Source organism: Plecotus auritus, assembly GCF_963455305.1.
Source record: "Plecotus auritus genome assembly, chromosome: 7".
In the NCBI taxonomy this organism is placed as follows: Eukaryota; Metazoa; Chordata; class Mammalia; order Chiroptera; family Vespertilionidae; genus Plecotus; species Plecotus auritus.
In genome coordinates, this window is record NC_137774.1 from 67,356,244 (window position 1) to 67,379,930 (window position 23,687).

General features: G+C 47.9%; 1 protein-coding gene across 5 annotated transcripts; it reads right to left on the reverse strand.

The window, feature by feature from the left end:
* Positions 1–26: 26 nt before the first annotated feature.
* On the reverse strand, positions 27–21,727 carry SGF29 (SAGA complex associated factor 29). 5 transcript variants are annotated; one of them, XM_080679176.1, is made up of 10 exons: positions 21,511–21,727; positions 9,834–9,922; positions 5,989–6,064; positions 5,236–5,308; positions 2,578–2,642; positions 1,539–1,668; positions 1,323–1,469; positions 1,149–1,184; positions 883–1,045; positions 27–223 (listed from the first exon to the last, which is right to left on the reverse strand). In XM_080679176.1, the coding sequence occupies exons 2-10, from the start codon at positions 9,906–9,908 to the stop codon at positions 107–109; spliced, it is 882 nt and encodes a 293-aa protein (XP_080535302.1). In that variant the 5' UTR covers positions 9,909–9,922; positions 21,511–21,727; the 3' UTR covers positions 27–106. The 5 variants fall into 5 exon arrangements, with proteins under 5 accessions (XP_080535302.1, XP_080535304.1, XP_080535303.1 ...); XM_080679178.1 differs by lacking the exon at positions 21,511–21,727 and adding an exon at positions 21,245–21,310; XM_080679177.1 differs by lacking the exon at positions 21,511–21,727 and adding an exon at positions 20,906–21,270.
* Positions 21,728–23,687: the final 1,960 nt, after the last annotated feature.

The window sequence follows — 23,687 nt, forward strand, 5'->3', positions numbered from 1 at the left end:
GAGGGGTAAGAACCCAGGAGACATGGCAAAGGGGAGGAACATTTATTTCATCACATAATGTCTTGTTGCGTGCCCCCTTGAGGTGGCAGGAGACTGCCAGCCTGCATCACTTTTTCTTGGGCTCCTTACAAGCCACCACATACCTCTGGGCCACATTGAGGGGAGGGGAGTAACCATCTGCATAGGAAGTATCTTCAAACAGGACCGAATAGTCATCCTGGGGCTGCGGCAGGAGGCAGACAGGAGGGCTGGTCAGAAAGCCCCAGGCCAGCGTCCCCCTTCTGCCCAAGCCTAGACCGATAGGAACCTCTGGTGTGTGGGCTCCTGGCCTTTCCCATCTCACCTTCACTCAAGAAGTCTAGATGTTTGAACCTACTCCCTGCTACAGAGCTCCTCCGCAACTAAGGGCCAAGGACGGGGATGAATAGCAAGGAAAAGGACTCGCTGGCTACACAGGCGGCCACAACGGAAGGGGACCCTATGTTAAGGGGAGCTAGGACAACCAGAGGGCAGCAGGCAGGAGTCCTGGGGGAAGAGGGAGACTAGCCTTTAAACTGCCATCAATGATGAGTGATTAGAGTGCAGGGGTCGGGGGTGAAGAGTGGCTCTGAGCAAGGCGCTTCCATCTTGGGGCTCAGGCTCCCCACCTCAATGTGAAAGCAAACTAGACTAGAGGACACACCAGGGCTTTCTAAGGCTCCGCAGGGCGGCTGGCACTGCCTGGAGGACAGGCTGGAGGGGTTACAGCTCAGGACCCTCCCAGCTCAAAGATGCCACAAGGACAAGAGGGAAGGAAAGGGAAGGTGACCGACCCCATGACCCGTCTGGTCAGCTGGGTGGTTCTGGTATCCTGGACTATCTCTCCCCCGGGGGCTGCCTTACCCGTTGTGGGGGGGTGTGGATCAGGGCCCGGTAGAAGCAGGTGGTCTGGGGATAAAGGGCCAGCACGAGCTGCTCCTTCTGGAATAAGGCTTCGGGGTCCGTCTCAGGGTTGGCCTTCCACTGGGGCAGTGGGATGATGCGCCGCCGGCTCAGGGTGTGTCTCCTGGAGGGGCGCTTAGGTCAAATCCATGGCAGGTGGGGGGCTCTTTCCCAGCAGCAGAGCTATCCCCAGGCTTCCCTTGTCCCGCCCTGGCCAGCACACTCACTCTTTGCCTTCTTCATCAATGTCATCGACCTCATACCTGCGGGCGAACGAAAGGAGAGCAGTGGATGCAGGGCGGTGCACACCCGGTCGGGACTGACGAGCAGGGTGAGGAGGGAAGTAGCCCAAGGAGCTGGCTCTTCACATGCGTCCCACAGGGCTGGGTGTGTCCACTCACTTGTTGGTGGCATGGCTGTAACTGACCACCTCGGCCAGGATCCACTGCTCATCCCCATCCACGGCCTTGACCCGGGCAGCCACCTTGTCTCCAGGTTTGGCCACATAGTCCCCAGAGGCCGGAATGGCCCCGCAGAGTGGGGGCGGCCTGAGGGGGGATAACGTTTCAGTCCCAGCCCCTCCCCTGCCATCTCCCCCTCCCTGGGCCTGCGCTCACTTGTCACCAGGCTTCCCGATCCACAGCGGCAGGGTCATGGCCGACTGCTGCAGCAGGGTCATCAGCACGCCCCTGCGCATGGTCTTCCGCGGGGGCTCCGAGTCATTGTACAGACCCGCGATCTTTGCCGCTGTGGGAAAGAAGTGAGCCACTGAGGCAACAGGGATAGGGTGCCTGCCCCCGGCTTCCCGCTCTCGTGGAGTTAGCACCAAGGGTCCAGGTGTGCTCCCTGGCCCTCCGCTAAAGGCCCCTGCTGAGAGGCTGCCAGGCCACACTAACCTGGCGAGACGGGTTAGTGGATACCTTTTGGGAAAGAACCAAAGAGGGCAAAAGGGGGATTCTGAGGCGCTGATCATGTCTCTTATCTGGGTGCTGGTTACATCCACTTGTTAAGTTAGTGAAAATTTTATTGAGCTGTGTGTATACTTACATGTATTTTCTATTAATATAATTAAGCATAAAATTAAAAGAACTATCAAATGTGTACAGAGCCCTTACCTCCTCGGGCATGGCTCAATACACCCAGTCAACTTCAACCCAACTGGCAGTGTGACAATTTCATGGGCGAGGAGTCTGCCCCCTGGGTTCATTGGAAGGGCGAGAGACAGGTGGGACAGCAGTCTGAAGCAATATGGAAGCCAGCACCCTGTGTAAGCCCCATCTGAAAGGTTGGCTTCAAGATATCCCACTGTGGCTCTCAAATAATAGCCAGGCTCCCACCTCATTAAGAAATGGGCCTGGGGGTAGTAGGTGACCGCCCCAGGCAGTAGAGGACGGAGAGAAACCTGAGGGATTGGGGCAAATCAGCGTGGTTTGCAGAGGGAGAACGGGGAGGCCTTGTCTCTGCCTCTGGGACTGACCTCCATCCCCTTCCCAGTCCCAGGCTGCCCTGGTGCACCTCCCTGTCACAGCCCATGGCCCAATCGACCACACTAGGCTGAGGTTACAGGCTCCCTCGCAGGAAGACATGACTGCTGCTCCGGAACCCTGATTCCACCTGGTCAAGGAACACCGAACTAACTTGTCGTCTCTAACTCACCGATCCGCCTCTCTTCCAATAGAGACTTGATTTCCGCAATCTTATCTAGGGCTTTCCGGAGGATGCTGAGGGTGGGGAGGAGGGAAAGAAGAGGTCTGGATGAGGCACAGAGCATGGATTTCATCTTCTGGTCAAGAACGCAGACAAACCTTGTGAAAACTATGAACCCTACATAGGTGGCTTTAGTCTTAAAAGCATACAAAAGCTGGTAAGATAGCCCGACCAGTGTGGCTCCATGGTTGAACACCAACCTATGAACCAGGAGATCATGGTTTGATTCCCAGTCAGGGCACATGCCTGGGTTGCAGGCTCGATCCCTGGTAGGGGGCATGCAGGAGGCAGTCGATCAGTAATTCTCTCTCATAATTGATGTTTCTATCTCTCCCTCTCCCTTCTGACATCAATAAAAACATATTTTAAAAAAATTCTTTGCAGAACTTAGCAGAGCCTTTGATAATCTGTATTATGAATCTCTAGGAGAGGAATGTAATTCCGTGTCCTAAAGCAGTGATCGCCAGCCTTTTGGACCTCATGGACCACCAATGGTCCGCGGACCACTGGTAGGTGACCACTGCTCCAAAGGTTTCCTTAAACCAGTGGTCGCCAACCTTTCAGACCTCACCGACTACCAGTTGGCAACTGCTGTTCTAAAGTTATTGCAGATTCACTGCAGAGATTTGAGGTAACAATGTTTTAAGATCAGTTACTATTTAAAAAGTAGTTTTCTGGAACGGAAACTTCTCCATCTCAGAACCATAAAAGCTTCATGTCACCTCCCAGGTAAAGCATGGTCCTACCCCGACAGGCAGCCAGCCAGCCTGGCAGCAATGCGCAGGGAGGCCACCTCAAGCGGCCAGCTTCACCTGCGCCAGCGGAGGAAGGATTCCTTCTGGCTGACATTCTGCTGGAATTCAGCCAAGAGCCCTGAGCCCTAACCTTCCTCCTGTCAACCTCAGCACCTCCCTGCTGGCCAGGAGGAAGGGCCCTTTAAAATACTCTAATACTGCTGTATACAGATTCAGTGTAATTATTTGATCAGGGTGACATTTTAAAAAGGCAAAAGGGGAAAATTAATTCCTTTTGGGTCTTCTTCTCTGGGAGTTGTGCTCGCAAAGCGAGACACAAAGCAGCTAAGCCAGGGCACTATCCAGGTGAAACTAGCTGCCTCCCCACGCCCCTCGCCTCTGCCCATCTACGGCAGGAGGAATGTGCGGCAGCCCAGCTGCTCCCCAGCCGCCCAGCGGAGCTGCATGGGGAGGTGCTGCAGTAGGAAGACCGAGGTCCTAAACGTTAGCTCCTCAGGCATGTGGCTTCTGTGCCATCGCTAGGTGTCTGTGTCAGGGGTGAGGAGGGAGAGCGGACGCTCCTGAGATGTGTCAAGACCAGAGCACTCCTCTGGTCAGCAATATGGACCAACAGCCATGTCGCAGGTGCCCACCAGCAAGTGGTCTGCTGCCCAGGCCCCAAGCATCCATTCTCTCCTCCAGGGACTTAACATTTAGCCTGAGTCCTCCGGCCCTTGGAAAGCTAAACGACCTCCGTGTGCATTGGCTTACCCACTCCTAAACTACCTTCCCTTGCTGGCACTCTGAGTGTCTGAGGCTGAGTTACCCACTATCTCCAGTCAAAGGGTTACCCACCACCCCATGCTGTTCACTGCGCCCTTACCGAGCTGCACCTGGAGAAATGCCCTTTGCACTAAGGTTAGTCAGTACCTTGGTCCCACCTGGGGATGGCCACCTGTCTTCCCTCGGAATATGGAAAGGGAGATCTTTGAGCTTGCTGCCCTGTGACTCCTGCTGCTAGTGGGAGACCTCAAGGCCTTTTAAAAAAAAGATGATTGAGCCCGGGTGGCATGGCTCAGTGGCTGAGCATTGACCTATGAACCAGGAGTCATGGCTCGATTCCCGGTCAGGGCACATGCCCGGGTTGCAGGCTTGATCCCCAGTGTGGGATGTGTAGGAGGCGGCCAATCAATGATTCTCTCTCATCATGTTTCTATCTCTCTCTCCCTCTCCCTTCCTCTCTCAAAAAATCAGTAAGAAAACATTAAAGAATAAGGGCTTTGGGTTTAAATTTGGGCTCCCCCACTTACTAGTGGTGTCTTTTGGCAGATTACACAACCCTTTGGTATTTCAGTTTCCTCATCTGTTAAATGGGGGTAATCCCATCTTAGAGTTGCTCTGAGGGTTAAATGAGGTAACTATAGAAAGTACTGCACCAGCACCTGGCACAGAGTAAGGCCACAAAGAGCTGTTACTGTTCCTGTTATTACCACCACAATAGAGAATGCACTTCCTAATGTAATGGTCAAGAGTTTGTAAAACACTAGTCTTAGGCACTTTATATGCATTATCTCATTTATGTTGACAATTCTATAGGTAGTTATTATTCTTATTTTAATGATGGAGCAACTGAGTCTCAGCTGAAGTGACTGCCCAAGGTCACGTGACAGGTAAATGGCAGTGCTGGGACCTGACCCCTGCCCTGCTGCTAGGGAGTGGGGAGCAGTTTAGAAGTGGGTTCTAGGGAAGGCAGCCCTAAGGGAGAGGCTCATCCATGCCAGGAAGGCAGCCTGGGGCCGTGGTCCATAGGTTCCTGCAGCCCAGCACCTGGGCGAGGCATGGAGGCGATGGCAGGCAGTGGGCTGGTACTCACTTGCACTCGGCCTCTGCATCGGCTTTGGCGGTTGTATAGAGGCCACGCAGCTTTGTCCGGTAATAGGGAGAGACTGCAGAGTAAGCACAGGGAGACAGGCGTGGGCGAGGGGCAGCTGGCAGTCCTGTGGCACTGCTTCCAGTGTATCGGAATCAGGCCTTGGGAGGCAGAGAAGCCATGGACCGAGGCATGAGCTCTACTGGCTCAGAGTGCTCCCCGAGGCACCTGAACCTCATGTATAGCGCGTTCACATTTTCATATGGTACAAATGCCATCACTGCATCCAAGGGAGGACTTTCTTACCTTTGCCATAGCATGATACACACAGGAAGTACTTCTCAGCACATGGGAAAACAGAAAGCAATCTCAAGTTGCTCAGAGCTGGAAAGCCCAAGGCCAGGAGCCTGGCCAGCTGGGGCCCTCGGTGCACCCCGGGAGGGAAGCTCCCTAGAAAACACCACCTAACCGGGGTGCCTGTGCCCTCTAAGGTGTTTCCCTAGATGCAGCCTCATTTCACTGACTTTCTAGTCCCTAGAGTTGGGGGATTTTAAGGTTCTTTAGAGCTAGGCAGTCTGGTATTTGTCTCCTAGGTCACCTTGGGCCACCCAGCCTAAGGGAAAACTGTCCCTCTGGCCTAAGGAGCAGCTCGTCTTGGATGATTGCAGATACATGCAAAAGCCCCTTTTGAAACGACAGCAATCTTGGCCCACATCCACTTCTCATCCCCTTTCTCTCCAGAGCCCAGCTACTCACTCTTGTTCTCGGTCTGCATCCGTTCGTGGGTCTTCTGGATGTTCACTAAGTTGTGCTCGCTCCGCGAACGCTCTTCCTGCAAGGAGGAGGTCAGCAGGACAGGAGTGAGGCCCCCCATCCCGCTGGGGCACCCTGCACCCAGGCCACAGGCCCATCCATATGGCCCTCATTTACTAGATCCGAATTCAGGACCAGTTTAAAAGGACTCCCCTCCCCCACTACTTCGAAAGCATTACAAAAGGCATTAAAGTGAAATCATAAACTAGATTTATGGCTCTCCTTCACCAGGAAAGACAAACTGACCTACAGATTCAATACAATCCCCAACAAAATTCCAGCTGACTTCTTTGTAGAGATTGACAAGCTTATTCTAAAATTCATGTGGAAATTCAAGTAACCCAGAATAGCTAAAACATTCTTGAAAGAGGAAAACAAAAACATTGGAGGACTCACATTTCCTGATTTCTAATTTTATGACAAAGCTACAGCCGTCAAATGCTGTGATGCTGGCATATAGAACAACGGACTAGAATTGAGAGTCCAGAAATTAACACATACATCTATGATCAGTTCACCTGGGAAGAGGGGATGGGGAAGGATGCTGGTACAAGTCTTCCCCACATCAGTGGGCCTGGGACCACATATGCAACTGAGGGTGCCAGATGCATGGATGATTCTTAGTCAGAATTCCCAAGTACTCGGCAACATGGAGTTAATGGTGAATGCGGCTATACTGCCCAGTGGTCTAAACAGTCCACTAGTTCTGTACTCTGTAACCCCACCCTACCAAATGGGAATGACCAAGGAGGGATGGGGAGCAGACAGGACATGACACCTGTTAGACTGGCACTGCTGCCTGCAATCTGGGCTGGCACAGTGGCTGAACCCAACATTCTTCCAAGGGTGGAAAAGTTTGGGTAAAAATCAATGACAAATGGAGAGAAGGAGAAATAGTAGCTGAGGATAAGAGTGGGTTATGTAATGTTGTAAATTCAATATTATATTAATGCCTCAAGATAGACTCAGAGCTAGAGGATACTATTGGCTCAGTTACGCCAGATGCCAAAAGGGTGAAGCCACCTATGTGCCAAGAGCACCCCTGCTTTTAGAACCGGATGAAGTCAAACGGGAGCCTTCGATCCTGAGCAGCAGCCCTCTGAGAGGCATTCTGGTCAGAAGACCTGATGATAAACTGGACTAATTGCTGAAGACCGAATGGAATTCCAGCAATTCTACTTTGCTTTAGCTTTAACATTTTATTAACGAACTACTTTTAGAGCAGTTTTAGGGTTACAGAAAAGCTGAGCAGGTAGTAGAGTTCCCAAATACTTGCTTTCCCCTGCAGTTTCCCTTATGAACCTCTTGCATTAGTGGGGTATACTTGTTACAGTTAATGAACCAAAACCGGTAATTATTAACTAAAGCCCATAGATTATATTAAGATTCACTTTCTGTGCTGTGCATTCCATGGGTTTTGACAAACGCATAGGTCAGGAACTCACCATCACGGTATCATAAAGAATAGCTTCAACTCCCTAAAAATCCCGTGCTCCCCTACTCATGCCTCCCTCCTCCAAGCCCCGTATCTTTTTACTTTCATTTTGGCTTTTCCAGAACGTCAGCTGGGGGAATCATACAGCCTGTGACCTTTCAGACTGGGTTCTTTCATGTGTGCCAGGATCTTCTGACTTAGTTTTCAGGTTACAGCCACTACAGAGGATACCATTTGGGAAGGGATTTCTAGGAACTGCTCCATCCTGATGGAATGCCGACAAAGGGACAATGGACCCAATGGGCAGTGCAACCCGCTATGCCGCGGCATGCTGTGCACAGACACACATCACCCTGATTTTGTGAATGAAAAGCTATGAAAAAGAGTAGGGGGGAAATGGGTTTCAATAGGATTAAAGCAGTAGGCACCACATGCAGGGTACAAAGTCCCCTGGGGAACAGCCCACCCCGAGCCAGGAAGCTTCTGAAAGGCTGTATGAGATACGAGTGAGTTCTCTTTCTAGAGGAAGGGAGGGACGACAGCCTGGAAGGATGACAAAGTTCAGTGAATCGTTTCGGCCAACTCCACACACGATGCTGATGATTCCAGGACCCATCTGTTGCTGGGAAAGGGCTTGCACCCTGACCCACCAGGCCTCCTGACTATTTTAATCCAGATGGAGGCTACCGTAGTCACAGGCACAGACTCTCCATACTGTCTGCTGAGCCCCAAGGGGCACCACTATGGGATGCTCTGACCTCCACACATACGGAAGCCCTCTGGGGCACTTGTAAGTTATAACGATGCACCATGACTATCCTGACCCAAGAGCTGATCAAAATAAGGCATATCCTAAAGTACAGCTAGCAGAGCTGGGACTTGTACTCTGAATACCACCTGTCCTCCCCTTAGGAGGGAGGTGGGCTTTGGGGTTTGAGAGCACACATAGGGAACCAGGCTCAGTACAAGCCTCTGAGCTGAGACAAGTGACTGGCCTTATCCCCAGCTGACTTAGACCCCAGAAATAACGGAATCAGGGCCACTGTAATAAAGCCTGCCCATAGCAATATCTGGTAAACGGGCAGGGCCAATTCTGTTGGGAAGACATAATGAAGAGCCTGTGATTTACTGACTTGTTCCATAACGAGACCGAGTTTTACCATGACCATACTTCACTGTGGTGTAACACAGGGTACTGCTGGTAAGGATAAACTACTTGTGTAAATAAGTGTTATGGTAGCACTGATATGATGACCAACTGAATTGGGAGACTGAGCCAAAGCCTCAGTGTATTACTCATAGAAAATGAGAGGCCTGAGGAAGAACTAAATTTTGCTAACCATCAGCTCATTTCTGGGCTAAATATTTCTACATGAATTTATCATAACATACAAGTAGTGGTAGGTGAAGTGGAAAATGAGTAATCAAATTAGTTCAACAATAAGAAAATGGATGCATCCTAGCCGGTTTGGCTCAGTGGATAGAGCATCGGCCTGTGGACTGAAGGGTTCTGGGTTCAATTCTGGTCAAGGGCATGAGTCCAGGTTGCGGGCTCCATCCCCAGTAGGAGGCATGCAGGAGAAAGCCGATTAACATTCTCTCTCTTCATTGATGTTTCTCTCTCTCTCTCCCTCTCCCTTCCTCTCTGAAGTCAATAAAAATATATTTATATATATGAAAAAAGAAAATGGATGCAGTGGCTCTAAGTACAGATTAGTTATTTCTCTAAGTTTATCTCTACCCCTGCAGGCTCCTCCATGCCGCTATTATTGCTGTATCTCTGATATAAATGCTATACTAAAAACAGATGCTCAAACTTGATTGTTTTGCTGTAGGAGAGCCTAGTAGGCCAAGGGCCAGGGGGTGGTGTACGCAGTAAATGATTAACTCAGCAAGCCTGGGTTTTCAAACTCTGCACATTCCTAAAAAGGTTTGGCCTTTGACCAACTTCTGAGAGAGAACCTCTAAACCCTTGGACATTCTTGCCTTCAAAGAGTATCTTTATTTACCTGGGTCAGGGTGGAAGGAGAAAGGAATAACTGCTATTGGATATGGGGCACTTTGTCAAGCAATGAAATGTTCTGAAGTTGTCATGGTGATGGTTGCACAGCTCGTTGAATATACTAAAAACAAATGAATCATAGACTCTGGGTGAATTGTAAGGTATGTGAATTAGTATCTCACACGATGGATAATCCAACAGGAATGGTAGTCCTGCCCTCTTCTCACCTTCATGACATCATCTTGGGTCCTGCCCGTCCAATCTCTCTGAACACAACCCCCACCCCCTGCTCCACAGCTCAGCATCACAGCCCACGTTCCCCTGTAGAAATGGAGGGCTGTGGCCTTTTACCTGCGTTTGTTTGATCAGCTGATGGAGCTCGGTGAGAAGTTCTGCGATGCGGGAATCAGCCGACACGAGGGCCATGGTACATATGGTGCCTGGGGCGGAGGGGGAACAGAAGAGAACCTTGTTAGTGTTATTATGGGTTAAACTACTGCTCCCTCAAAAAGGATAGTTGGCGGGCTGGCGTGGCTCAGTGGTTGAGCGCAACCTATGAACAGGAGACCACAGTTCAATTCCCGGCAAGGACACATGCCCGAGTTGCAGGCTCGATCCCCATTGTGGGGCGTACAGGAGGCAGCCAATCAATGATTCTCTCTCCCTCATCGTTGATGTTTCTGTCTCTCTCTCCTTCTCCCTCATCGTTGATGTTTCTATCTCTCCTTCTTCCCTTCCTCTCTGAAGTCAATTAAAAAAAATATATAAAAGATATGTTGAAGTCCTAACCCCTGATACCTGTGAACGTGACCTTACTTAGCAACAGGGTCTTCGTAGGTGTAATTAAGATGTACATTAAGATCAAATCATACTAGAGTAGAGGTGGGCCCTTAATCCAACATGACTGGTGTCCTTATAAGAAGAGAACAGACAGACAGACAGACAGACACACACACACACACACACACACACACACACACACACACACACACACAGCCCGGGGGAGGGATGCACACAGAGAAGGCGGCCATGTGACAGAGGCAGGGACTGGATTTAGGCAGCTGCAAACCAAGGATTACTGCCAAGGGTTGTCGGCCACCACTGGATGCTGGGAGAGAGGCAAGGAACAGACTGTCCTTCTGAGCACCCATGAAGAAACCCACCCTTGATTTTGGAACCAAGCCAGCCCCTGGATTTTGGAATTCTAGAACTGTGAGAGAATACATGCCTGCTGTGTTAAGCCAGCCCAGCCTGTGATAATGTTACGGCAGCACTAGGAAACGAATGCAGTGGCAAGTAGCCCTGAAATTCTACCCTAAGCCAATGATGTCTGCATTCAATATGTTGAGCTGAGTTACAAGGAGTACTTATTGAGTCACTTCCCAAAGCAGCAGCCCAGGCCCCAGCTCTGCTGACAAATGATTTAAGTATTGTGGTCTCCATTTAAAAAATTCTGTAAAAGGGGGATTCAAATAAGATTTTATATAAAGACAATTTCCATGTCATAAAGCACTGCTACTTTTTTTTTTTATGGTAGAGGGAAGAGAAATTACTAAAAAAATTTGACTCAAGGAAAGACAAATTTATTGATGAAAATAAAATGCACTAAAAGGTAATTAGAAAGAGAATAAAAGACAATAGAAGGTAACAAAAAGAATAAGTTATCATATCCACAAAGATCAGATTCACACTGAGTAGAGTAAACCCCCCTCACTAATAAACTGTAAACTCCATGTACTTAAATAGTCACATCTTCTTAAAATCTCTGCTTCTGTTTATTAAAAAAGTAATATTCACACTAGGAACAGAGGGGAATCCCCAGCCTGGTGGAGGGTGTCTATGAGCAGCCACAGCTAACATCACACTGAGTGTGAAAGACTGAATGCTTCCCCCAGATCAGGGACAAGCCAAACTTGTTCTGCTGGTTCTAGCTAGGGCAAATGGGCAGTAAAATGAAATAAAACAATCCAGATTGGAAGGGAACAGGTAGCACTATCTACCTGCAGATGACATGACCTTGTAATTGAAACTCCTATCCCACTACACCCACTAAACAACTGTTAGAGCTAATAACAAGGTTAGATAGCAAGGCTGCAGGACCATGAAGAGGCTTCCATCCTTCTCTGCCCAACTCCGTCACCTCTCATCATTGTCTGCTCACATTTTACATCCCAGCAATACTGAACTGTTCCGCTTTTGACCACAGGCCTGTACTTGTGCCCTACACCCATGCTGTTCCCTCGATCTGGGATGTCTTTCCCACAACCAGACCACCCCTAATCCTCTGATTTAATGACTTATTCTCTAAGGCCTGGCTTACTACCAAGTCACCTGCTCCACTAATCCGAGTCTTGATTAAATTACCTTCTCTGCTTTCCCATAATACCCTGAGTCTCTCTCCACCACTGTGCCTACCAAGTCATATTAAAATTCTCTTTGTATTTGCCTTCTCCCCTAGCCTGTCCAATCTCTGAGGACAAGGGTCACTTTATCTTCTGTACCTAGCACAGAGCTGGCACACAGAACCCATCATCCTTCCTTCTACTCCCATTCATTCCTTAACCCATCACAGCTGGCTCTCCCTCAGTCCTCAGTGATCTCCTGCCAGCTCCTGGAACTTGCCACTGCACTGAACACCTGACCACACACTGCTTCCCAAAACTCTGCTCTTTGGGCTTCCAGGTCTCCAATCTCCCCTATTTCTCTAACCACCTTCATAGCCTTCCTGCTGCCCTCCTCCTCCAGCCCAGTGTAAGCTCACCCTGGGATCCTCTTCCATTCTCTAAGCACGAGCATGCTCATTGGCTTTAAGCCCCCATATTCTGAAACTTCCAAGTCAATATCTACAGCCCTGCCCTCTCTCCAGGCTGCAACTCAGCTGCCAGCCCAATAGCTCTACCAAGAGGCCCCCTAAGACACCTCTCTTCCTGTCTGGCATTGCTCTACCTTCCAGATGAAGGTTAAAGACATCCATCCCTGTCCAGTCAGCTTCCCACTCTGGAAATCCTGGAGTCACGGATTCCTCCTTCTTGTTCATCTCCAGCCACCAGTCTCTGTGATCAGTCTCCATTCAAATTCTACTTGCCTCAGAAATTTATCTCAAACCCAGCCCCTCTCTTCCACACCTGCCACTGTCTCAGTTTAGGTTCTCATCATATCATCACAATATCATCCCATCTCTGTCTCACTGTGGCTGGACACAAAGCCTGGTTCAAAGGGGAAAACCCTTTGAGTAGATAACATATGTACATGGTAAAAAATATTGACACAACTCAAGAGGCAATACCTCCCACCCCTAGAGGCAAGCACTATTGTTTTTTGGGTATTTACTTCTCCAGTGACACTATATATATATATATATATATATATATATATATATATATATATATGGTAAAAAGTGTGTATTTTTTTTTCAAATTTTTTTAAATAAATCTTTATTCAGATTATTACAATTATTTCTCCTTTTTCCCCCCATAGCTCCCCTCCACCCATTTCCCACCCCACCTTCTGCCCTTACCTCCCCCCCACTGTCCTCATCCATAGGTGTATGATTTTTGTCCATTCTCTTCATGAACCCCCCATACCCCTTTCCCCCTGAGAATTATCAGTCCACTCCCTTTCTATGCCCCTGATTCTATTATATTCACCAGATTATTCTGTTCCTCAGGTTTTTAATTCACTTGATTTTTAGGTTCGCTTGTTGATAGATATGTATTTGTTGTTCATAATTTTTCTCTTTACTTTTTTCTTCTTCCTCTTCTTTAAGAATACCTTTCAGCATTTCATATAATACTGGTTTGGTGGTGATGAACTCCTTCAGCTTTTTCTTATCTGTGAAGCTCTTTATCTGCCCTTCAGCAGATAGCTTTGCTGGGTAGAGTAATCTTGGTTGTAGGTTCTTGCTATTCATCACATTGAAAATTTCTTGCCACTCCCGTCTGGCCTGCATAGTTTCTGTTGAGAAGTCAGCTGACAGTCGTATGGGTGCTCCCTTGTAGGTAATTAACTGTTTTTCTCTTGCTGCTTTTAATATTCTCTCTTTGTCTTTTGCTCTTGGCATTTTAATTATGATGTGTCTTGGTGTGGTCCTCTTTGGATTCCTTTTGTTTGGGGTTCTGTGGGCTTCCTGGACTTGTAAGTCTATTTCTTTCACCAGGTGGGGGAAGTTTTCTGTCATTATTTCTTCAAATAGGTTTTCATTATCTTGCTCTCTCTCTTCTTCTGGCACCCCCATAATTCTGATGTTGGTACGCTTGAAGTTGTCCCAGAGTCTTCTTACATTATCTTCAACTTTTTGGATTTTTTTTTTTGCTTTTTGCTTTTTCGGTTGAGTGTTTTTTGCTTCTTTGTATTTCAATTCTTTGACTTGATTCTTGGGTTCCTCTATTCTGTTTCTGGGTCTCTGTATAATATTTTTTATTTCAGTCAGTGTATGTTTAATTTCTAGTTGGTCCTTTTTCATATCTTCGAGGGTCTCGTTATATTTATCGGCCTTTTCTAGGATATTCTTAAAAAGCCTTATAACCGTGGTTTTGAATTCTATATCCAGTCGTTTGTTTTCCTCCATTTCTTTCGTTTGTGATCTGATTCTTTGACCCCGCATTTTCACTGATTCCCTGAGTTGGTAAGGTATATATTTGTGCTAGGTTTCCAATATGGCCCAGTGGGTCTGCTTCCCCAGTTAACCTGAGGTGGACACTCTTGGTGCACCCCTTTGTGGACTGTGTGTACAGCCTTGTTGTAATTAAGTCTTTATTGTTGTTGGTATCACTGGGAAGAATTGACCTCCGGGCCAGTTGGCTGTAAGGATCAGCTGTGTCTATGCTGGGAGAAGTTCGGTGCTGGAGACAGCCTTATAGGATTAGACTTGCCAAATTGCAATAGCCTCTGTGCTCAGCTTGGATGGGGTGGAGTCTCAGTTTTGGCTTCCTGTCAGCCTTGCCCTTGCGCGCATGTGCGCTTTCAGTCCTCCGCCTTCCCCAGCTCGAGTCTCCGCCTGAGAGTCCAGACTCCCCCCACAAGAGTGTGGGTCCCCAGGGGCTCGCCTGGAACTGGGGTTCGCTGCAGTCAGAACTGGGGCTCAGTGCCGTCAGGAGCCTCTGACTCCCTTTCACTAGGGAAAGCCTGTGGCAACCTCCACAGCCTTTGTGCACACTGGCACACGCATGCGCGCTTTCAGTCCTCCGCCTTCACCGGCTCCCAAGTCTCCGCCCGAGAGTTCAGACTCCCCCACAAGAGCGTGGGTCCCTAGGGGCTCGCCTGGAACTGGGGTTCACTGCAGTCAGAACTGGGGCTCAGTGCAGTCAGAATCCTCTGACTCCCTTCCACTAGGGAAAGCCTGTGGCAACTTCCGCAGCCTTTGTGCGCACTGGCACGCGCGCGCGGGCACTTTCAGTCCTCCGCCTTCCCCGGCTCCCGAGTCTCCGCCCGAGAGTCCAGACTCCCCCCGTAAGAGCGTGGGTCCCCAGGGGTTCGCCCGGAACTGGGGTTCAGTGCTGTCAGAACTGGGGTTCAGTGCGGTCGGAAGCTTCCTTCCCCCTTCCGCCAGAGAAAGTCAGCCAGGCTCTCAGCCGCCCTTCCTCTCTGCGTGCACAAAGACCCTTTGCCGTACCTCCAATTCTCTGTGAGCTTTCCTCTTTCCTTCTAGTTGTAGAATTTTCACTCAGCCAGCTTTCCTGTGGTTCTGGATGGTGTCCGTTCTGTCTTTTAGTTGTAGTTTTGAAATTGTTGTGCGAGGCAGCAGTTTAGGTGTTTACCTATGCCGCCATCTTGGTTTCTCTCTTCTACTACTTGTTCAAAAGTGTGTATTTCTTAAAACCTTTTATAAACAGTGGTTGCTGAGACAGACAGACACATGAGATGAGGCTGAAATGTTCAGCAAACCAAAATGAAAAAGCTGACCACGTGGCCTGGAGGGGAAGGAGCAGGTCATATACCGAACCAGGCAGGGCTTAACCCTACAACCAGCAGGCAGCAGTGGGAAAGGAGGCCCCTCCAACATGCAGTCCCTCCACCAATTATCGGGCTCCACACACATATAAACGGTGACTTGTGACTTAAAATGCTCCATGTCACCTCATTTCTACCCACAGGAAAGAATTTTGAAGTGCTGAGAGGAGCGGCAGGATTCCAGAGGGTCACTGGGCCTGCTGGGAAGGGCCTTGCCTCGGAGAACCACCTCGCTTATGATTTCACAACAAACTATTGCTATCTCCAGATCTGGTCAGTTATGAACTTGAATCTTCTCAGAAAACACACTCTAAGCAGAGGCAAAGGTTTCTCAGGCTCACTACGATGAGAATGCCATGCCTACTGGTACAAAGCAAGCAGGAGCGAGGTACCGGGGACTGGAACTACACGCGACCTACACGCACCTGACTGAGGCCACCAGCTCCCAGCTGCCTGCTAACAGAGTGCAGAGTTCCAGGTGATCTTATCCCTGTTCTTGAACCATGAGACTGGCAGGTCCTGCAAGGTTTCAGGCATCACAGACGCAGGTCAGTGCTCTGAACTTTTTGGCTCCTAGCACTCTCTCTTCTTTCCAGTGACTTAGAAGGCCACACCACCCAGTTATACCCACAGAGGGAACCACTATTCTGGTATTTTTAAACATAACTGAACTCAAACTCCCAATGTCTTCCCTGAGGTAGGTATCAGTTGAAATCTGTACAGCGCTTTCAGCGTTAGCTGAGCTGCTCGGGGTGTGTCCCACGCTTGCCTAGTTCAGAAATCTGGCAGATTTTTAAAAGGAACAGTTTAATTTAGATATAATTCACTTTTTTAAAGGGTTTAAATCAGTGTTGTTGTGTGTTTTTTAGTATATTCACAAAACTGTGTAACCATTACCACTATCAGGATATTTTCATCTCCCCAATGAGAAACTTTTACCCACCAGCAGTCACTCCCCATTCCCTCCTCCCCTCAGTCACTGGAAACCATTATGCTATTTCTGTCTTTATGGATTTGCCTATTTTTGGACAGTTCATATAACAGAATCATACACTATGCAGCCTTTTATGACTGGCTTCTTTCACTTAGCAGAATGTTTTCATGGTTCATCCATGTTGTAGATTGTATCAGTCCTTCATTTCTTTTATGGCTGAATAATATTCCACTGTATGGATAGTCCTCGTTTTGTTCAACTATTCATCAGCTGATGGACATTTGGGTAAAACTACTTTTTGTTGTTGTTTTGTTTTTACTTTTTACTGAGTTTACTGGGGTGACACTGGTCAACCAGATTATACAGGTTTCAGGTGCACAGTTCTACAACACCTCATCTGCGCACTGTATTGTGTGTTTACTACCCCAAAAAACTACCTTTTAAAATATTTTTTTTCCAATTGATTTTACAGAAAGAGGGAGAGGGAGAGAGAGAAAAAACAACAACACATTGATGTGAGAGAAACATTGACCAGTGCTTCCTCTATGCACCGCACCCCAACTGGGGACTGAACCTGCAATCTGGGCATGTGCTCTGACCAGGAATTGAACTGGTGACCTTTCAGTGCATAGGACGATGCGCAACCAAGTGAACCACACCAGCCAGGGCTCAAAAAACTATTTTTTATATAAAGATTTGGAACTCCTTCTCTGTGGCTATCTTCTTCCCAAGATGCACTTTTGTCATAATGCCCACAAGGTATTAAATACAACAACAAACAAATAGGAAACTCACCAGTGTCATTCCTTTTTTCTGGGTACCAATTCCTGTCCAGTTACTGCCTGCTTCTGGTTACTCCCCAGGACCCTCAAATAGGTTTTTTTTTTTGTGTTTTTTTTTTTTTTTTTTCCTTCTTCCAATATCTTGTGAAGAGTTTAATATTCATTATTTGCAGGAAAGCTGGCGTAGTACCATCACAGTGTCTTGCCTGGGACCTTTTCTACAATTTCTTTTTGGGAAACTGTCCCTCACCTTGGCTCCAAGGATGCGTATACTGCCTGGGCCAATGAAAATATTACATTCTCCCTGACCACCATGACTGGTTAGGAAGAAATCTGTGAGCCAAGCCTGGACAAAAATCAATTTCAGATCTTTTGCTGGAGCTATGCGCAAAGAGATACCACCTTTCAGTTGTTGGTTAAGAGAGTAGCATGGACGCCTGGAACTGATAAGGCTTTTGCCTGCCTGAGAGAGAATCCAACATGGAGGAAAGCAGAGCGGAGACAGAAAATACTGGTGACATAGTTTAGTTGTCTGGATATAGCTGTGCCTGAAGCTGGTACACCAGGACTCTTCAGTTAAGAGTAATAAGTACCCTTTTCCGCCTGGGCTGGTGTTTGGGTTAGCTTTTTCTTACCTGCAACTGAGAAGTCTGACCACACTAAGTGTGCCTAAGAGCTAACAGTTAGGTACAAAGGTTGCAGAAAGGAAGCATATATTAACTGCTGAACGCCCAGCCTAAAACAATACTCTGGCCCTCCACTAGCAGCCAAGGCCTCATACAAATCCAAACATCCTATATGTAAACCACTCTAAAATTAATCCCTTAGGACTTAAGACAATACAAGCTTTGTTCTGAATCAATGGGAATAAAGGTATCTAAAACCCTACACTCAGACCCCATATCCTCAATCCGGCCACCATCAATAAGAATCTGCATTCATTAATTGGCTTTTTTTTTAAGTTAAGGAGAAAATAACAGTCCCCTCCCTCCTCCGCCCCCAACCCCCCAGGACCTTCTGTAATGGAGCTTACACAGGTGATTCTCATTTTAACCTTATAGCAATCCTATATGCACAGCCTCTTTCTATCTGGGGAAATTGAAGTTCAGAGAGGTTAAGTTATACTAGGTAACTCCGTCAGGAAATACTGGCAATTAAGCTGGGATTCCAAGACTGAAAACTCTAAAATCTATGCTCTTCCTTCCAATTCTGTTTTGTCACAACGTCACATATTCCATAGCAAAAGAGATCATGGCTGGGATTCCAAGACTGAAAACTCTAAAATCTATGCTCTTCCTTCCAATTCCGTTTTGTCACAACGTCACATATTCCATAGCAAAAGAGATCATGGAAATAGAAGCATCTGCCACTGTAAACTGCCAATCATCTGTTAGGTTATTATGATTACACTGATGGTGATTTACTGTGGCATCTGAAAAAAAAAAAGGTAGAAAAATAATGACAGCTATTCCTTATTGAGTACCTACCATGTGCTGAGCATGTTTATGTAGATTATCCTGTTTAACCCTCCTAACAATCCTGCAAAGAAAGTACTATTCATTTAGTACTGTGGAGAAATAAGTGACTTTATCCAGGTCATGCAAGTAAAAAGTGGGATTTAAATCCAGATGTGTCTGACTCTAAACCTAAGCCTTAACGGCTCAAACAGCCCTTATTATTATCAACACCCAACTCCCAGTGGTTCATGTTCACCAAACTACCTTCCACTCCAGGGATATAGTGACCACAAATCCTGAAGTGACGTAAATTAAATATTTTTTCCAATGCAGACAATTCATCAAAAATCTAAATGAGAAGCAAGTTTAAAACCTTTGTAAGAATCTTTGTATACAAATTTAGAAATAAGAAAAAGAAAACAGCCGAAACCGGTTTGGCTCAGTGGATAGAGCGTCGGGCTGCGGACTGAAGGGTCCCGGGTTCGATTCCGGTCAAGGGCATGTACCTTGGTTGCGGGCACATCCCCAGTAGGGGGTGTGCAGGAGGCAGCTGATTGATGTTTCTCTCTCATCGATGTTTCTAGCTCTCTATCCCTCTCCCTTCCTCTCTGTAAAATATCAATAAAATATATTTAAAAAAAAAAAAAAAAAAAAAAAAGAAAAAGAAAACAAAGGCTTGTCACTTACTATGTCTCTGCTTCTAGCTCCAGAAAGTTGGTCACTAAAAACTACGGACTGTGATGGACCCACCCACTGAGAACAGGGTGCCTTGTGGCTGGGCCAGGTATTTATAAAGTGGACACTGGTCTATTAAACACTTTCAAGACAATGCTTCGTATCCTGGACAGCACTTCTCAAACAGATCTACCTGTCCTATTGACCCTACCCTGCAATACCCACACCAAACAATTCCAGCGCCCCCATCCCAAACAAACACAGACTTCTGTACTTTCTGAAAAAAGTACGTTATGCCCTCCCAGACATTATGCTTTCCTGAAATGCCCTTTAATTCTTCCTTCTCCACTGGATCTCGAAAATGTACTCATCATCCAGAGTCCAAATCAAACGGCAGCAACGTTAACACTTTTACAGCAGTACTGGCCAACCTTTTCCACACCACGGCGCACAGAGAACATGGTAATATTTGTATGGCATACTGGGGTAAAGAACAAAGCTGCTCACAGCCAGAAATGACTGGCAGGGGGATCTGGCTGCCCCAGGCCCTCTCATATGCCCCAACACCAAGTGCAATCAAACGTCCAAGCACCACACGCAAACTTTCATCCTTGCTCTTGTCACATATGCACGGAAAGACTAACTGTCTCACTTACTTGTCTCTCCTGCCAAACCACGAGCTCTCAGCAGAACGGGATGCAATTTTATTCACTTTCTATTCCCAGCAACAAACACAGGGTCTGGCAGCTACTAAGTCCTCACAAAGATTGCCGAACTGAATCCTGGCAACCTCTTAAAACGGTCTTTCAAGTTATAAACAGCAGCAATTCTGAAGCTGGGCTATTTAGGATCTTCTTCCCGAATGCAGAAAAAAGTAGTTGCTAGCAACATACTCTAAGAGGGATTGTCTACTTCCCACCTATGGAGAAGAGGTACGTCCCTTTTATAAATTCATTCATTTAACAATATTTATCAAGCACCTACTCTGTGCCAGGCATGTGGGCTATATAACAGTGAGAGAGACAAACAGACATTCAACAAATAGTTCCATATACTTCTCTGTAGATGAAATAAGTGTTCTAAAAGGGACATCTACAGCAGAGTACAGTTAAGTAGATAAATCTCAATAATGACAGAGAATATCAGAGAACACAAATTTGCAGGCAGGAAGAACCAACCAAGTGCCAAAGAGAATATCTACAATCAAATACCCAGCAGTGAACTTTCAAAGCCTCAAGGATAAATATGTGCAGGTTGATGGAGGAGGAGAGAGGAGAAGCAAAAGACACCAAGAATAACTCAAGGTGTTTGGCCTGGGGAACTGGAAGAAAAGGAAGACTAGGGAAGGTGAAGGGCAAAACTCAAATTTCAGATATTTAAGAGATGCCTCGTGAGAGCTGAATAAAAACCTGGAGTTCAGGGTGGAGCACTGGGTTTGAAGACACCTGAAAGTTGTCACAACAGGTGGCATTTATATTTAAAGCCTTGAAAACGGGTAACTCCTCGGAAGTGAAAGCAGGGAAGGGATTAGGATGAGGCCGTAGACAAGCATTATAGGAAGAGGGGCAAGCATCAGCAGAGGAGAGGCCAGAGCGCTGAGGCTAAGGACGAGAATGCTCCCCTCACCAAATGCAGAAGGTGATTCACGAAGGGGCAGTGATCAGCTGCATCAAATACTGCGCTGGGGCTGAGACCAACGCACTTGGGGACCTATGGATCGCCGGTTGCCTTGAGGAAGAGCTATTTCAGAGGAGTGGTGCGGTCCTGACGGGGGCGCTGCTAGTGAGTCAGGACTGAAGTTGTGGCTGCAAACGGAGGCAGTTGAGAGAAGGCAACTGGAGGTATGCTGTGGGAGAATGAGGCTGTTTTGTTAAGGGGGGCGCATCTTGAGAATATAAAAAAACTGCCCGAGTTCGGAGCCCAGCCTCAGCCCTCGTCTTCTCGCCCCTGGGCGGAGTACCCCACCTTTGCCGGCCTCCGCACCAAACTCCGCCCACTGCGGCTTCCCATCTTCGCGGGACCTGCGGGCGCACGCGCAGACCCCACAAACCCGCGCGGGGGCCTCCCCTCCCCTCCCGGGCCCCGCCTTCCCCAGGGAGACCAGGCGCGTGCGCACCGCCTCTCGGGAGCCGCCTCAGCGAGGCCGGGAAATGGGGAGGCAGTAGGAGGACCCCAGCCCTACGTTCTCGCCGCACTCTCCGGGTCTCAGCTCGGGTCCCATCCCCACCTACCGATCCGCGGGCGGAACAAGCACGGCGCGCTGGAAATTGCGAGGGCGGGTGTAGGCGCGTCCCTCGAATGCTTTTCAAAGTCTGTAGGTAATAACTCGCTTGCGTTCGAAGATTCGCGGCACCTCGAGAACCATGCTTTTACCCTTTTAAGAGCCGAGTCGCAACGCGGAGGACCCCTTTACGCGTGCGCCGTCCATTTTATGTGACGTGTCGCGCTGCCCCTTGGGAAATGTGGTTTTTATTTACATACTTCCCGACTCTTCCGCTAAACCTTATTTTAACAAACTGGGGTCCTTGTGTGTTTTCAGCATCCTTTCCCATTCTCCAAAGCCCCTGTAAAAGAATAATTAAAAATAAAAAAACATGAAAAAAGAATATTGTTGAGGGAGAGCAGTGGGTATATGAGAACTCTGTTTTCTGCCTCAATTTTGGGGAGAACAAAAAAGTCTAAGTTTAAAAAAATAATTTAAAAACAAGCAAGTCTGTAGACGTAGATATCGAGCTTTTAGGGAACCTTCGCAGAAACATATTAAGGATGTGAGCAAACATTTAACTATAATGGTTTACATGCTAGTAGTTTATAATTTCTTACATAACCCCTACCAAAGTTTTTATATATATATAAAAGTTTATATATATATATGAATATATATGTATATATATATCACACGCACACACACACACACACACACACTAGTGGCCCAGTGCACGAAATCCGTGCACATTAAAAGGGGGACCCAGAGTCCAGTCCCTGCCCACCCACATGCGCCTCAAAATCGTGTGAGACCCAGACCCGGCCACCCCCTCCCATTGGGCTAGATCCAGACCCAGCCAGTCCCATCCTTGTCAAGCCCTGCTGGGCAGGGGGCGCAGCCTCAGGCCCCCGTCAAGCCCCACTGGCAGGGGGGCGCAGCCTCAGGTCCCCCGTCAAGCCCCGCTGGGCTGGGGGGCACGGCCTGAGTTCCCCTGTCCCAGCACTGGGAGTGCACCTTGAGGTCCCCTGTCAAGCCCCACTGGGTGGGGAGCATGGCCTGAGGTCCCCTGTCAAGCCCCGCCAGGCAGAGGGGCGCAGCCTCAGGTCCCCTGGCCCAGTGCCAGGGTGGGGGCCCGGCCTGAAGTCCTCTGTCAAGCCCCACCTGGTGGGGGGCACAGCCTGAGGTCCTCTGGCCTGGCGCTGGGGCAGGGGGATCAGCCTGAGGTCCCCTAGCCCAGCACCAGGACGGGAAGCGCACCTTGAGGTCCCCCATCAAGCTCCGCCGGGTGGGGGGGGGGGCGTGGCCTCGGGTCCCCTGGCCTGGCGCCGGGGTGGGGGTCACGGCTTGAGGTCCCCTGTCAAGCCCCATGGGGGCAGGGCAGGGTGTAGCCTTAGGTCCCTGCTGATTGCTCATTAAGACTCCTTAAGGGAACTTGGCCTCAGCTGTGGGTGCAGCCATCTTTGTGACGGAGTGATGGTCAATTAGCATATCCCCTCTTTATTAGATAGGAAATATATATATATATATATATATATATATATATATATATATATATATATATTTGAATATTTGGTACTCTGGCCAACTCAGTGAGGTTAGGGTCATCTGTTTTGTTCACCTATGTATTCCCAGCACCCAGTACAGTGTCTGGCACATAATAGGTCCTCAGTATTTTTGTATTCATTAGAAGAATCCCAGACTTCAACACAAACTGTTTCTGCCCAAAACTTCATGCATCATTTTCATCCACCAAGCTTTCTTTTTTTTACAGTGGTGTCTATCTCAATGGATGACTTGACCTTTTAGCCACTCTCAGCCCTATATCCTGTGTTTTAGAGACTTATGCTAGCAGGGATTTCACAAAGTTTGCATTTGTAAAGATCTTAGGAGCCATTTGTCCTGCACCTCAAATATAGACCTTAGTTCCTCCACAGGAGATATTTGGGACTCAATAATTTCTTTGAATTTATCTCTTATGATGTTTCTACAACAAACCTGTTTTACTTGATTACTTTTTAAAAATATAAAAAACATCTTTTATTTTATTTATAAAAATATGTTTAAAAAATTGATTTTAAAGAGAGAGAGGCAGGGAGAGGGATAGATAGAAACATTGATGACAGAGAAACATCAATTGGCTGCCTCCCACATGCCCCACAATGGGGATTGAGCCCGAAACCCAGGCATGTGCCCTGACCAGGA

Excerpts from the sequence above, each read along its gene's own strand:
- SGF29 (XM_080679176.1), bottom strand. The coding sequence starts at position 9,908 with ATGGCCCTCGTGTCGGCTGATTCCCGCATCGCAGAACTTCTCACCGAG. Across the intron at positions 6,065-9,833 it reads AGCTGATCAAACAAACGCAG|GAAGAGCGTTCGCGGAGCGA; the intron begins GTAAAAGGCCAC and ends TCCTCCTTGCAG. Across the intron at positions 1,046-1,148 it reads ATTGATGAAGAAGGCAAAGA|GAGACACACCCTGAGCCGGC; the intron begins GTGAGTGTGCTG and ends GCGCCCCTCCAG.